Here is a 16,048-nt window from a genome sequence, read left to right on the forward strand (position 1 = left end):
GCGCAGGGAGTTGCCTCAACTCCTAACATAATGCGGTTGACAAACATTTTTTATCACCGCAATTCACCTCAACTCACAACAGTTTCAAAACTGGCCACCTAACCACAGGTGGCGAAACATACCCGTTACTTCAATGACGTATACAATAAAAGAAAACTGTAGTTGGTGTCCAACTCCTAGGAAGATGATATGCTTACCTGGTCACAGTAACACACCCAAATTCAATGGTTTTAGTTCCAAAAAACTGTGATTTAGGAACATTGTCATTATTAGGGTTTCAGAGGTGAGTATCGCCAATTTGGCAATCAAATACACCATCTCTTCAATAGGCAGTCAGTATAGACCTCACTGTGCAACACAACACTTGGTATTAAATTGCACAAAGAACAGAAGTTGATTTATTTTATCTGGTTCAAAGAGACTCTTAAATCTAATATGTTTTAGAAACAGTGGACATGTTTTAGTCTATGAAAGAAAGCTACCTAGAAGAAAAACGATCAACTCTCCTGCCAGTGACTATAGGCTATAGCTCACTGTCACTTGCTTCCTCTCCGCTAGAAGGATTCCCATTCACAGCAACAAGCTCTGTGTCAAATATTAGCGTTGCTCCGCCTGTCATTATCCAAAGAATCACATTTAAATTTTCTGGTGAAGAAAATAAATATCTAATTTCGAATTTAGCGTACAAGAAACTACGGAGAAATTCAAAAATCTAATTATGTTAAAGAAAGGTCTCACATGAAATCTAACAATATATGGTAAAGCAGTAAATGTGCCATGCATAAACTATTCAACCAATGTTAATGGGGAAATGGTTCTAACTTCTAAACCAGTTCTGACTTTCAAATCATACATGGAAAAACCTGTGGTACTACACCTTCTAAACTCAGATCTATAAAAGAGCTAAGATGCTATCAACTTCTGGGGCCCGAGAGATTACATTTTCTATGGCTGCATAGCAGCATAAATTCAGGTAATGTATTGCATCCACATGGAATTGTCAGTTATATAGTATGTGAAACGAAATTGAACCTTCAGTGAATCAAAATTGCACTGCCTAGCTACTCCAGGAATATGTAACTTGCATAATCCAAACTAACCAAACATAAACATAACCTTCACAATGAATAGCAATAAGTTTAGACCACAAAGGCACCTGGGATGGTAGGTGGGGAACCCTGGTCACCATAACCAAGTTGTGCTGGTATTTTCAACTTTCTCTTCTCACCTACACACATTCCCAACAGCCCTTGGTCCCATCCTGCAAAGAAAATTTTCCAATCACAAAAGATGTACAATCTCAACCAACAACGGGCACAATCCATCTAAGTATGAAAAGATATAAGGAAATTACAAACGATGTAGCTAAAGCAGTGTGCAGTTACTTCCACATCAATTACCTTTGATAACTTGACCACTGCCAAGTTCAAACTCAATTGGATCACCTCTTTCAAAGCTGGAGTCAAAAACAGTTCCATCTGTCAGTTTTCCCTGCAAATAAAAGGGAAAATATCACAAGAAGCAATGTTAGTTAAGGAACTAGTGAGACTGTGGGAGGAAGGATAACGCTGCGCTATAAGAAGATTAAAGCATTCAAATGTAGCCAACTGTTAAAAGAAGTAATTGCTCGAACTCATGTGGCAATAAAAATATAACTAAAAAGCAGCTCATACAGCCTTGCACACATTGTGATACACAAGGCAAATATAGTTTCCAATTGAATATCTGAGGCAAAAAGGCCAAAGTCTTGTAACAACAAAGAATCTGCTCATCTCATTTGCAACTACAAAACAGCCTAAAATGAACCGATCCTCTTATTACCTTCACTAAGAGTATAAGATACGCATATACCAAGGATTATAACTGACATTATATCTCATTTACCCACCAGCTAATACAATCAATGCAAAAGTTTCATTTGCTGATACTTTGTTTCACATATCGGATTTATGTGAATGTAGGAAGAAACAAGACGCCGTTCAAGGAAAAAAAAAGGCCACTAATATAACACACTAGCTTATTTCTGCCAGAAAATAATGCCTAGGCAGCGGCCAACTGGCACTTGTAAGTACAATTTCCTCTATTTCCCAATTCCCAAACCGTCTATATAAGTCAAAGATTTTGACTGGAATTGCTTACAACCAAAAGTGGAACTGCCAACTATGCGTTCAACAAAAACCTATAAAACAACTTGAAGAATAATAGTAAGTTCACAGACCCTGTTGAACTGTAACTAATAATGAACTACAAAATTTCTGCCACTAGTTTTGAAGAGAAAAGAGACAAGCATAAGTGCATAACTGCTACCATGACTGACATATGCTCCCTTGAATGTCATAGACCCCCTATTAAAGCAACTTCTCAAACTACGACAGTGAAACTATAAACCAAATCAAGGCCTCAAAAGCACTTCTGATTACCCCACAACAAGCTAGTGCTCTCTTGAATGTCACAGGGACCCCTATTGAAGCACCTTCTCAACTCGAACTAAGACGGTGAAACTATAAACCTAATCAACGCATCAACAGCACTTATGATTACCCCACAACAAGCTAGTGCTCTCTTTTTCAAATGTTCCACTGTAACAACTGACAGAAGTTTGAGATAACTTCTCACTTTTTCTCATTAAAATCTAGTTGGACCAAAAGAAGATTTGAATTCTTGGAGTTATCTGATCGTGCGATACCACCTTTCTTCTTTTTTGAGATATTAAGTGAGTAAACCTTCTGATGAGTTAAGTTTGAAGTAAACAGGGTCAAAAGCCTTCGAAAAAAGAACATGGATCATGCTTCTGTCCCTTCATTCGATACAATTCATCAAAATAAGAAAAATTCATTCAATAATCAAAGCATACGGCTGCATAATTTTTGAAAAAGAAAAAAAGAAGACCCATTGTAAGTGGCCATAAAACAGACTTGGTCTTAAACCTAAACAATTAGATCACGATTAAAGGAAGAGAATAACAGTGTCCTGCAAGCTTATAAGTATATACTATCCCGTGAACCAGTAATTGAAGCTGCATTCACACTAACCCGATAGTGTACTTTAATCCTATCACCTTTGTGTGCCTGAAACTCGCAAGTCTCTGGCTTATGCTGCAGATGTAGAATGCAGGAGAAAAAAAGTTAGTGCGCGCCAAGGGTTTATGCAAGTACAAACTCGTATCATCAGCCAATCGCATGTACCAAGTCGATTACAAAAACTTTTGGTGCAGTAGAAACCAGACCTTATGACATGAAATAGTTGAAACAAGAACATCAATCAGTGATTTACCTTCACGCCGATCTGTAACTCTGTTACATCGCCGGACTTCTTCCCGATGACTAAAAGATGGAATAGTTAAAAATCGAATCAATGAGATTGAAATTCTCAAAACGATGCTCAAGAAGAATCAGATCTTCAGGTTTTAACAATTTTTAAAAATAATTTGTCAAACGAAGTCGTCGATCAATCCAAGGAAAACAGAAGAAATTGTAACTTGCCTGATGACAAGAGAACGAAGAAAAATAGAACGGAAGCCGCCTTCAATACGCTGCTTGAACTCATAGTTGCTCTCTCTCACAGTCTAAGCCAACTTTCTCGGAGTCCGGAGTGTAAATAGACCGATGAATGAGATCAGAATGATTTGGATATGGGCCTTAGTCCATGGGTCTGTCAGCTGTATCAAATGGGCCGGGCCTAACATGAAAAAGTGAATCTTAACTGGTGTATTTTGGAAAATTCTTCTCCTTTATGGTAAAGGAGATCAAATACGATTACTTGTGATGCATCAAAATTTGAAAAGGAGATGGAAATCCCAACAAGCCTAGAACTTGAGAGAACCCTATATAAACATGAGTCCCTCGGTATACGTTTCTCGTCATTCTTTCCACATACTCTTGCTCTCTGACAAATACTTGGTTTAATTTTATTCCCTCAACGATGGGTTTGAACAGAGGATCAGTAGCTTTGGCTTTCTTGGTTTCTTTAATGGCTATTGTTGGAGCCTGTTCTGGTGCTGTTTACAGGGTTGGTGACTCTGCTGGGTGGACTGACAATGGCTCCGTTGATTACAACGAATGGGCCTCTTCCAAGATCTTCCATGTCGGTGACACTATTGGTATGTGTATTATTGTATCTCCTTTGCAGCCTTCTTTACGTTGTAAACGATTGATAGATATAACTATATGCTTATATTATTTACACAGTTTTTGAATACGACGCACAATTTCACAACGTGAAGCAAGTGACGCACCATGAATTCCGGTCATGCAACGTCACTTCTCCGAAGGCAACTTACTCCAGCGGCAGCGATTCCATCACTCTGAAGAGGAGGCCAACCCACCTTTACTTCGTCTGTGGGTTCCCTGGCCACTGCCAAGCCGGCCAAAAGGTCGATATCAGGGTTCTTCCTTCTTTTCTCGGCCCAACTGGTAGCCCGAGCCCGAGCCCGAGTGGTCTTCCTCAACCAGCTCATAAGAGTGCTGCCACGTCTGCTCTCTATTATTCCTCGTCACTCGGGTCCGTGCTTTTGGTTGCTCTTGGATTATGGATGGTTGGGTTTGCTTATTAATTAGAGGAATTTCTTTCGATTTTTTTCCTAATTTAGTTACAGTTTATTTTTTTTTGAGTGGAAAATTTAATTACAGTTTGATTGTTATAGAATTCTTTTTATATATGGAATATGATTTTCATCTGATTTTTCATACATTGGTTAATGTGATTATTTATTTTCATCTGATTGTTATAAAATTCGAATTATTTATGATCGAATAGGAGTTGTGAATAAATTAACAATGTAAAGAGATGCTATCATGTTACTCAGTTTCTAGCTACATATATATATATATAACTCAATATCTTCAACTTAACATTCAACCCCCAAGGAAAAACCACATATATAAACACTGGAGAAGGGGAAGAATAGCATTCTTGTCTGACCTACAAAATACCCCCGTCGCTAAGAAGGAGAATGAATGTCCCCTAAAAATACTCACTAAGCTACACAAAATTACATCAGAGTCTACCATACCTCTTCAAACAAGGTCAAGGTGTGCCGAATTAATCACCTGACGGTTCTGCAAGTTTGAAACTGCACCAGGGAGCAAAAAGAAAGTCATGTAACAAGGATGTGAAAATGGGTAATGCTGTCGTAGAACCTCATTGTATCAATGCATGAATCTGCACCCCCGGCCAACTATGATCCTCAGTAGCAATGAGGTGTTCCTAAGTGAGCTGAGCATGCGTACCCAATAGAGTTCACTACCCACAATTACCCATTCCTACTCTATTTTTCTTCCTTCTGGCCAGGAAAGTCAATTTCTGATTTCTCTGCCCAGTGTGAAAATTACTCCCCTGGTCTCAAAGAATGCGAGAATGTGATTCCATCTCTCCGGAGATCCTCTGACAAGGTTTAAAACAATGTATCCAATCAAACAAGTAGCACCATCTCTTATGGTTTATAGCTCACAATCGAAACAGCAGGCTCTAAATGCTTGCTCAGCCGCTGAGCTCTCCCATAAAGGATTTTATTAATCAAGGGAATAATACAGCAATTTCAATTGGAAAAGCATCCGAACCTACTTTCCATTCAGGAAATGCAAGCAGTTCAACAAGATCTTAAAATTCTTCTCTCCCATTGACTGATCTCTCTTTTTCTATTCCTCAAGCAACTCCATGGCTTCATTACCTCTACCTTCCCTACACATCCCCTCCAAAACAGTCTTTTATCGGTTAACAAATCCGGTTGCAAAGAATTTCCCACCATGTCAAACAAAGTCTCAATTGCATCCTCAAACCTCCTCTCCAATGCCAAACAACATATCAAAACCATATAAGTACTACCACTGGGCACCATCCCTTTAGCCCTCATTTCCTTATAAAACCCTAAACCCTGCCCTATTCTCCCTTTCTCACACAACCGTTTTGCTATATACTCAAACGTATATTCATTCGGTTCACAACCATATAAACCCATTTCACGATAAACCCTGATCGCCTCATCAATCTCCAAACAGTTGGCGCAAGCTTTGATTATCATATTCAACACAAATGTGTCTGGTATAACACCGGAAGCTTTCATTTGCTTATTCAGCGACTTCACAGCGTGCAAATATACGTAACACACATTCAATTTATTGAATCTCCTAAGTAGCGAATTTAGAAGTAGAGTGTAAGTCTTGAGCGTGGGTTTACAATCATCTGATCTGAGCATCTTTTTGTAGACATCGCAGGCGCGATTGAACATCATCTTCCGCCCGCAACAGGAGCGGATTATGGAGTTGTATAGAGGTACGCTCATCTCACAAGCCCCCGCAAGGACCTCCTCGACCAGGGTCTCGGCTTGGCGGTACCGCCGGCCGTTGATCAGGGTCTTGATCATGGTCAGGTAGGTCAAGTGGTTATGCTTGTATCCACGCTGCTGGGCGGTCCATCGGAATATGTCGAGAGCGAGATCTGGGTCCGACTTGGCACGGATTGCTTCGTCGACGTCGGGTGGTGTGAATCCGGGTTTGAGATTTTGGATCCATGTTTCGAATTGGGTCTCTAGGGGTGTCCGCGTACGCGTTCTAGTGATCGTACGTACAGCGTTTTCGGGTGCGGTTGGAGATTGAGGGTTATCGGGAGAAAAGGACGATAGAGTGATCGGAAAGTGAAGAGATGATTGGGATCATGAATTATGTTATTTATGTGGAGGGAAGAGAGACAACGAAATGGAGGATTGCATGTTAGGGCTGTTCATAGAGGAAATAAACAGGCCATATAAGCTCGCAGACCTCATCGCGGTCTGCACAGAGTAGAATCAGATGGTGGCGAAGAGTGACGGTGCGGCGTTTTGCTTGGTTTGGGGGAACTCGTGAAACCAGGTTGATGGTAGTGGGTTTGCGAAAAAGTCCATATTCTTTTGCCAAATTTTGTCAAGCCCATCTAAGTTATACTTATTGGGCCAATGATCTCCCAAGGCTCCAATGCCCAAACTTGGCCCATCCAGCATCCTTCGTCGACCCATTGAAAGGTATAAAAGCCTAGCAGCTGCCATCTGAGCCTTGGAGGCTAATTATGTAAATTAGGATGACGCCCGAGGTCAACAGTTTGAACCAAGATATTTCCTTGGCTTGGTTCTCTGGGGACTGGGCTTGTCTCACTTTCAAACTCCTATCTAGCATGACTTCGGTCCAATCTTATATGTCATTAATGTGATGTGGCCGTGTGGGTTGTTCTAACAGTTAAAGATTTATGCTCACTCAATTGTTCAAATAACAATGGTCAACTGGGTAGTTCCTCAGTGCATTGTCCCCTTCACAAATTGTTCCCTCCTCACTCAAATGATTATAAATTAAAAAATTGGCCCCCTTGACTGCTATTTTTTATATGTTCGAGTTATTTTAACAAATAAGTGACCCCTTTGACAGTAACCATGTAAGTAAAAAAAAAAATCCCTATGATTGTGATCCTTAAAAATTTAATATCAGAATTAAATATGAATAAATCATAAATAGGTTTTATATAAGATTCTCTTTTTCGTGGTGGCAAGCAGCCATGTGGAGATTCATGGTACCGTATGGCTTACCGCCTGTTTGGCACAATAGAAACCGAAGCGGAGCTACTTCCGACTTTCACTGTGCCAAATGGCACAGCGGATCCAGCGGATCCACTGGAGTTTTATAAGCTCCCAAAAACGGATCCACTATGAATTTTTTTTTTTCAAAATTTTTTATGTGGATCCCACATAATGATTACCCTTTTATTACTTTTTAATAAAGGTTGGGCCCACATGCATTACAATATTACTTTCTTTTATTTTTTATTAATATTTACAACATTATTTTTTATTTTAAAATTTTTTAACTTACCACATTATCTTAATTAATTTTACATAAATAATTATTATAATATTTAAAATATTTAAATTTTATATGTAATATTAATTTTATTACTAAATTACATTTAATAAATTAAGTGTAAGATTAATAAAAATAAAAAATTATTATAAAATCATTATATTTAATATTTAATAAAAATAATTATTTTATTAGTTTTATTAATAAAATTATATTTATTATATTAAATTTAATAACAAAATTTGTTATAAAAATTATAAAATTTAATATTATAATACTTTAATTGAACAACATTTCAGCTAGCGTCAATTTTTAATTCGCCAAACACCTCACAGCATATTTCACAGCTTTAAACTCATAATATTTTTCACAATATTTCCGTTAGCATTGAAAATTCAGTTTTTCACTCTGCGAAACAGAGCTAATTCCAAACCCAAGCGGTACCGTCTCATACAATGTTAAGGCTAATTATGTAAATTCCTTGTCTGCATAGATTAGTTACTCACCGATAAATCCGCACCAATACGAGGCAGAGAATCTACAGGCACCTTCTGGCTTCTGTACAGTCTGGCGTCTCCTCTCTATATATCTCTGCATTTGTTTTTCAGTGAGTTTTTGTGTGTGAAACGGCGTCGCTTTCTCTGAATATGGCGGCGAAGCTTATGCACGCGGTTCAGTACGATAAGTATGGTGGAGGAGCAGATGGATTGAAGGTTCGTCTTTCATGTACTTGATTTTCATTTTTGTTAATGAACAATATATATCTATCAAGCGTCCTGTACTATACATACGTCAGCGCTTGAATTGCTTAGTAATTGTCATGATTATCTAAAGAATTTAAGAGTTGGGAGAGGAGGGTGAAATTGAAGATTTGGATCGTTACATTACGCGGATGAAGCATCTTTTACTTTTGTATCTAATTTTATTATCTGAGAAGATAATTCTGGAATGGATTGGGGACGGATTTAGGTAATCTTCGTTTTTACTGTACTATTCATACTTTAGCGCTTGAATTGCTTAGTAATTGTCATGATTATCTAAAGTATTTCAGAGTTGGGAGAGGAGGGTGCAATTGAAGATAGTTTTGGGAAATTTTTTATCTTAGCATACTAGAGATCTGCTCTTTTTGTTGAAGTTATTTGTGTTTGGCTGTTTTGTTTTTCCGACGCCGTATTACGATGTTTTGGGCCGACTTATTTCATTAGAATATCTGCTTGTTGCAGCATGTTGAAGTTCCAGTTCCTGCTCCAAAGAATAATGAGGTTTCGCTGAAACTAGAAGCAACCAGTCTAAATCCAGTTGATTGGAAAATACAGAAGGGCATGCTGCGGCTTTTTTTGCCTCGCAAATTCCCTTATATACCTGGTGATGTGATCTTACTTTTGGGGTTTTATTAACGGAGGATGAATCGACAAATCATAATAATGAATATGCTTGCATTTGATTTTGGAGTCCTGTTATCATTCAAAGTGGCAACTGGCAACCAATTATTAATTTAGCCGTAGCCCTTGTTTGAAACTGTGCTGTGCTGGATTGATTTTCCCTTTCATATTATACAAAACCCTTTGTTGCATGTTTTGTTACAACCTAGTGTTATTTTAAAATTAGGTGGTGATGTTAATACTTTTAAACAATTTACACAAATTCTAACCTCATGTGCTCATAATGTTTTAGGAGTCTCGTTCTCAGTTCAAATTTTGCAGTGTCTTCTTTTTTAGGGGCAATTGAACTTTGTTATAGTGCTTAAATGTGGAAGCTGATGCTTCTGTGATTGGACATGGTGGGATATTCTACATCTCACTATATCTGTATATGTGGACTTGTTTCTAGTGTTAGTGAACTAACAAAAATGCTATAAACTCATGATGGACGTTAAATGTTTAGCAATGGAACATTCTGCTCAATTTTTGCTCTTTCCTTTTTTCTTGAATTGGAATTGGACCATTCACCATTGAAACTTTTGTTATGATTGGCAAATCCCTGCCTGCAATCTATACTACGAGAGTCTTGGTAAATTTATGTGGACTAGTGCTTGCTGGCATTTATTTTGTTATGTAAATTCGATTGTGACTATACTGGTTTTGGTAGACTAGTGTGAAATGGTCATTATTCAATGTCTTTAGCAATTTTCAAATGGGACTTTGTTTTTAATACAACATTGAAGGTGTATCACCATAACTTTAAACCTTGATGGCAAAAGTGGATGTATAAGATTGCTTGATTATTGAAATTCTGGTTCTCTATTTATTTAACTTGGTCAGCATCAAATTCATTTGTAATTGCATTGCAAAAATGGAAAAAAATAAAATTTCTTGTGATTCTGCTGGGAAAACTATTATTTGTCCATCTACAAGCATAACTGGTAACTGGTAAGAAGCTTTGGGGTGTTTCCACTTAGACTTCATGTTTCCCTGGACAGCTACCGATGTGGCGGGAGAAGTTGTTGAAGTTGGACCAGGAGTCAAAAATTTCAAAACTGGAGAAAAAGTAGTTGCTATTCTCAGCCATCTTGTAAGTTTGCTCACTTTTTCCTTTTATTTAGATATCTTTTTTCCTAGACTGGGGTGGGACCGTAGGACTATGTTAAATGGAAAAGGGAGACTAGAGAAGTGGAGATGCTCATCTGTAGTGGAATTGGCAAAAAAAACCAAGGCAAATGCACGATTAGTGGGTCTTGACATCCAATCAACTGTATAGAAGTTTGATTTATTGGCTAAGTTGGGGCAAGTTGAACAAGTCAAGAGCAGTTGGCAAGCAAATAACAGAACATCTAAATGTGTCTGAGCCGCTTTATAAGTTTATAGACAAATTATGTGCCTGCTAACTGAATTTTTAGTTTATAACAACTTCGGACCTCCTGTTGTTTCTAAATACAAGATAACATTTTTAACTATCTGGCCTGTGTATTAACCTGGATCAGGCATAGCTGGTTAGGTCCCTGCCTCTAGAATGGTCCGACACTATAGGCTAGCATATCAGGATCTAGTGAATGTGCAGCCTGGGTGTTCTGTTGTTCAATCCCTCTTTGCATCGTACCTTATGTTTTGGAGTACAATTTTTATGATGACAGAATGGAGGTGGGCTAGCTGAGTATGCTGTGGCCAAGGACAGCCTAACGGTTGCAAGGCCGCCAGAAGTTTCAGCAGCTGAGGCTGCTGGCTTACCTGTTGCAGGTCTTACAGCTCACCAGGCTCTTACACAGTCTGCAGGGATCAAGCTTGATGGTAGTGGGAAGCAGGCAAACATTCTTATTACTGCTGCCTCAGGCGGGGTGGGTCACTATGCTGTTCAACTGGCGAAGCTCGGGAACACACACGTAACAGCCACATGTGGAGCCCGTAACATCGAACTCGTGAAGAGCTTTGGGGCTGATGAGGTTCTTGATTACAAAACCCCTGACGGGACTGCCCTGAAGAGCCCATCTGGTAAGAAATATGATGCAGTTATTCACTGCGCAACAGGTATTCCTTGGTCCACTTTTGAGCCTAATCTGAGTGAAAATGGAAAAGTAATAGATATTACTCCTGGTCCTAGTGCCATGTTGACTTATGCCATAAAGAAACTTACACTCTCTAAGAAGCAGCTGGTGCCGCTCCTGCTAATTCCCAAGGCTGAGAACTTGAGTTATCTTGTTAATTTGGTGAAGGAAGGAAAGCTGAAGACATTGATCGACTCGAAACATTCTCTGAGCCAGGCTAAAGACGCTTGGGCTAAGAGCATCGATGGCCATGCCACGGGAAAGATTATTGTGGAGCCCTAGGGTTAACCACAATGTGCTTTAAAAGACTGTTGTTGAAACTGGTTGTTTGATATGCATGTGTGGTGTGCATTACATTTTCTTTTCCTTAATAATTCTGTAAATGATAATGTTTTAAGTGTGATGTTCAACTTATGAGTATTATGCAACTTTACGACAAGTAGTTATGGTATTTTACTTTGGTCAACAGAATGCTTTGGTCGAAATGGTGAAGTTGACTGTATAATTCTTTGCAAACACAGGAGGTCGAACCATCCTTTTTGTTAAATGTATTGAGTTCAAGGATAAATGAATTAATCATTCTGATTGTGGAATTGAGTTTGATGAATCTATATGTACACACACCCCATAAATACTTTGGAAGTGGAGCTAACCAAGTAGGCAAGTCTTCTTACTTTTTCTCATAATTCACACCGACGTGATTACTTCTGTGCTGTAGCACAGAATAGTCAAATGCCCGATTGGTCGTCGTTGAAAGTCAAACGGTGCATCTTTCTTCCTTGCTAAAAACTCACCAAAGAAGGAAGAGTTCAGAGTTGGGATCGAACCGTAAGGCCACAATTGCGACAGCACGCATGAATGCGAATGAAAGGTGGGTATCACCGGCCTCCAAAGACGACGGCTATGTCGATTAGTCGCCGTTGAAAGTCAAATCTTGCTATAACTCACTTCATATAGATGGGTATAAAAACAACCCACTAACCACTTCATGTAATAAAATAAACCATAAAACCATACACCACACTCGGTTTCACTTACTCTCCCAAATTTATTCAGGGTATGGCGGGAAAGCTTATGCATGCAGTTCAGTACAGTAAGTATGGTGGAGGTGCCGCTGCTCTCAAGGTTTCTTCTTCTTCTCCTCTTTATCATATATATATATTGGAATGGGTTAGTATACATATATACACACACCCACATACAGTTTTTGGAGCTTGAATTCTTAGTTTATCGAATTGATATTTTATCATATATGCAGAGGGTATGGGGTATTCGGGATTTATCATATATGCTCGAATGGATATGCTAATGTTGGGTGCTTAATTTGGTTCAGCATGTCGAGCTTCCAATTCCGACACCAAAGAATGATGAGGTTCTGATTAAACTGGAAGCGACTGCTTTGAATCCATTTGATTGGAAAATCCAGAATGGCAAGACAAGGCCTATTTTGCCTAAGAAGTTCCCTTTTATACCAGGTAAATTAAACGACTTCCTTTAATTTATTTTCAGGCTAAACAATTACACCCACTATGATCAAGTTTGCTAGTTAACTTGAAAGATCAGACAACACAGCGACATAATTCTTGCAGAATTTTAGGTTGTGCTTGGTATCGCTTCCAAAAATTTTGAAAACAAAAATAAAAAACAAAAACATAAAACATAAAATTGAAACTTGTTTGGTTGAACACTTAAAACTGGAAACAAAAACTGAAAGCATAAAACTGAAAAAAAAAAAAAATGTGTTTGTGCTTTTATTTTCATAATAATAGAATATATCCACACCACTATATTTTTCATAACTGCAGCCTTTGCCGTGTCTATTGCAATGTAATTCACCATTGAAAACATCAGCAGAAAGAAAAAAAAGATAAGAAATAAAACAATAATAAAGTATATTTGATCATTATCTTCATATCTCTATGCAATTTGCAATATGAAATCTTAAAGAAAATGCAATCTATAATAAGTGTAACTAGTTCTGTTTTCAAAACTTTTCAAAACCTTTTGTTCTTGTTTTCAAAAATTTTGAAAACCTGTTTTTGGTTTTCATAAAACCAAAACAGAAAATACAACCAAACAATATTTTTTATTTTTATTTTCTATTTTTTGAAAACTAAAACAAGAAACAAGAAACAAAAATGATACCAAACAGACCTTTATAAAACATGGTCAGCACCCACGTTGATTTTGGTCCTCTGTTTGCTCCACAAAATCCATTTGTCCATTGTTTTGATGGTTATCTACATTAAAGGGACAGCCACTAATGTGGCAGGGGAAGTTGTTGATGTTGAGAGGGGAGTCAAAAAATTCAAAGCTGGTGATCAAGTTATAACTAGTCTCTATCGTTAGGTTAATTACATCTTTATTTTTTGTGTGTTTTTTATTTTTTACGTTTTTATGTCTTGTACCTGTCTGATAATGTGTACTAGATAGTTATTCAGTATCCTTTGTCAATTTAAAATGGGGCTTTGATGCTTCATACAACCTTGAAGGAGGAGTATCACCAAAACTTGACGGCAAAAGTAGATATATAAGATTACTTGATTATAGGAATACTGGTTCTCTATTTATTTAACGTGGCTAGGAGCTTTGGTGGTACTGGTACATTGGGGTACAAGTATATATAACTGATACGCTTTGTGGTGTTTTCAACTAAGATGACATATTTTACTGAAACAGCTTTCGACGTGGCTGGAGAAGTTGTTGATATAGGACCAGGAGTCAAAAATTTCAAGGTCGGTGATAAAGTAGTTGCTCTTCTACGCAACGCTGTAAGTGTGCTATCTTATTTTTTCTACTTTTTCCCTTTCCTTTTATGTTAAATGGAGAAGGAAGGCTTGAGATGCTCATCTGGTTAAGGCCTCTATTCCAAAGTAGTTGAACTGGCAAAATGGACAGAAGCCAATGCACGATAAGTTTGGCTTGACATCGAATCAACCACATGGAAGACGGACATATTGGATAAGGTGGCAAGTTGAAGAACTCAAGAGCAATGTTTGCTGTTATGGCAAGCAAATGGTAGAACATCTGAATGTGACTGAGCGACTTTATAGACAAATTATGTGCCTGCTAACTGAATCCTAATAACATTTGCACTCCTGTTGTTTCTAAAGATAGAATAGCAGTTTGACTATCCGGCCGACTGTGCTATCTGAGACACACTATAGGCTGGCGTATGCACTGTTCTGTATTCAATCTCTCTTGTGCATTCTATGTTATGTTTTGAAGGACAATTTTATGATGACAGGACGGAGGTGGGCTAGCTGAGTATGCTGTGGCCAAGGACGTCATGACGGTTGCAAGGCCACCAGAAGTTTCAGCAGCTGAGGCTGCTGGCTTACTCATTGCAGGTCTCACAGCTCACATGGCTCTTACACAGTCTGCAGGTCTCGAGCTTGATGGAAGTGGGAAGCAGGCAAACATTCTTGTTACTGCTGCCTCAGGCGGCGTGGGTCTGTACGCTGTGCAGCTGGCGAAGCTTGCAAACGCACACGTAACAGCCACTTGTGGAGCCCGTAACATTGAACTGGTGAAGAGGTTAGGCGCTGATGAGGTTCTCGATTACAAAACCCCAGATGGGGCTGCCCTGAAGAGCCCATCTGGTAAGAAATATGATGCCGTTATTCACTGCGCAACCGGCATTCCTTGGTCCACCTTTGAGCCTAATCTGAGTGCAAATGGAAAAGTTATAGACCTTTCTCCTGGCCCTAGGGCCTTCTTGACTTATGCCATAAAGAAAGTTACACTCTCTAAGAAGCAGCTGGTGCCACTGCTGCTAAGTCCTAACAGTGAGAGCAGGATTGTTATAAGTTACCTTGTTAATTTGGTGAAGGAGGGAAAGTTGACGACAGTGATCGACTCAAAACATCCTCTGAGCAACGCTGAAGATGCCTGGGCAAAAAGTATCGATGGCCATGCCACCGGGAAGATTATTGTGGAGCCATAGCTAACCACAATGTGCTTTAAAATTGTCATCCTTCTTTTAATAATTCTGTAAACGATAATGTTTAAGTTTGATATTGAGCTTATGATTATTTTTCTCTTTGAATTTATCGATTCACTATGGATACATTGGATCCGCAAGACTTAGTTTTCATGAGCCGTCACCATTAGTATTGAGAAAAAAACATGTTATTAATATGAGAGGGTATGAACTTTGCATAATAAGCCACTCGACTAGATTATTGCCATATCAATGTGGGAATGCTACATGAGAGACATAAGCTACGATACTTGGACTCAGATACAGCCTACGGGTTTTGGGTATGGGTACATATTCATGTGTCTGGTTTTTCAAATTGAAAACTGTCATAGAGGAAGACAAGGTAAAGTAAAGAGTCTAGGTATCATACCAATACCCGTGTCATGTATACCCGACATTGATACAACAGGATAAAGTGAAGAGTCCGGGCCTTGTTCAAGGACAAACGGCAATGGTTTGGAATTAACTATAAAGTAGGTCATTTCAGGGAATCAAAGTGGTTTCTCTAGACTCTAGAGCAATCTTATAGTTACATATGTTTATACTTTATAGAACAGCTTGGGAATTCTCAATTATTTATGTAGCGGCGTATTACATGCCCACACCTTGCCAATCTTATCATAAAATAAGAAAAGGATAGTCAAGAGATCTTGCTGTCTGTCTACCCATTTGAAACTTTGTTCACAAGAAAAGAAGCCAGAATCAATTGTAGCAAGATATTTGATGAATCAATCACACTTGCTTTCCAGGCTACAAACATCATCGTTG

At 38.5% G+C, this 16,048-nt stretch overlaps 4 protein-coding genes and 1 pseudogene across 5 annotated transcripts; 3 read left to right on the forward strand and 2 right to left on the reverse strand.

Annotated features, from left to right (window-relative positions):
* Nucleotides 1–285: 285 nt before the first annotated feature.
* On the reverse strand, nucleotides 286–3,602 carry LOC119999600 (peptidyl-prolyl cis-trans isomerase FKBP15-1-like). Its single transcript, XM_038847266.1, has 6 exons — nucleotides 3,483–3,602; nucleotides 3,274–3,323; nucleotides 3,033–3,095; nucleotides 1,401–1,491; nucleotides 1,157–1,261; nucleotides 286–612 (listed from the first exon to the last, which is right to left on the reverse strand). Exons 1-6 carry the CDS (start codon nucleotides 3,544–3,546, stop codon nucleotides 524–526), a joined length of 462 nt encoding a protein of 153 aa, XP_038703194.1. The 5' UTR covers nucleotides 3,547–3,602; the 3' UTR covers nucleotides 286–523.
* A 233-nt stretch (nucleotides 3,603–3,835) lies between these two features.
* Nucleotides 3,836–4,552, forward strand: LOC120000589 (mavicyanin-like). Its single transcript, XM_038848716.1, has 2 exons — nucleotides 3,836–4,099; nucleotides 4,188–4,552. Exons 1-2 carry the CDS (start codon nucleotides 3,922–3,924, stop codon nucleotides 4,550–4,552), a joined length of 543 nt encoding a protein of 180 aa, XP_038704644.1. The 5' UTR covers nucleotides 3,836–3,921.
* Nucleotides 4,553–4,806: 254 nt separating this feature from the next.
* LOC120000590 lies at nucleotides 4,807–8,417 on the reverse strand (annotated as a pseudogene).
* On the forward strand, nucleotides 8,354–11,737 carry LOC119999700 (chloroplast envelope quinone oxidoreductase homolog). Its single transcript, XM_038847411.1, has 4 exons — nucleotides 8,354–8,533; nucleotides 9,044–9,185; nucleotides 10,240–10,331; nucleotides 10,891–11,737. Exons 1-4 carry the CDS (start codon nucleotides 8,468–8,470, stop codon nucleotides 11,578–11,580), a joined length of 990 nt encoding a protein of 329 aa, XP_038703339.1. The 5' UTR covers nucleotides 8,354–8,467; the 3' UTR covers nucleotides 11,581–11,737.
* A 160-nt stretch (nucleotides 11,738–11,897) lies between these two features.
* On the forward strand, nucleotides 11,898–15,350 carry LOC119999699 (chloroplast envelope quinone oxidoreductase homolog). 2 transcript variants are annotated; one of them, XM_038847410.1, is made up of 5 exons: nucleotides 11,898–12,169; nucleotides 12,355–12,423; nucleotides 12,632–12,773; nucleotides 13,978–14,069; nucleotides 14,546–15,350. In XM_038847410.1, exons 2-5 carry the CDS (start codon nucleotides 12,358–12,360, stop codon nucleotides 15,242–15,244), a joined length of 999 nt encoding a protein of 332 aa, XP_038703338.1. In that variant the 5' UTR covers nucleotides 11,898–12,169; nucleotides 12,355–12,357; the 3' UTR covers nucleotides 15,245–15,350. The 2 variants fall into 2 exon arrangements, with proteins under 2 accessions (XP_038703338.1, XP_038703337.1); XM_038847409.1 differs by lacking the exon at nucleotides 11,898–12,169 and having other exon boundaries at nucleotides 12,258–12,423.
* Nucleotides 15,351–16,048: the final 698 nt, after the last annotated feature.

This window comes from Tripterygium wilfordii, chromosome 6 (assembly GCF_013401445.1).
Source record: "Tripterygium wilfordii isolate XIE 37 chromosome 6, ASM1340144v1, whole genome shotgun sequence".
NCBI lineage: Eukaryota > Viridiplantae > Streptophyta > Magnoliopsida > Celastrales > Celastraceae > Tripterygium > Tripterygium wilfordii.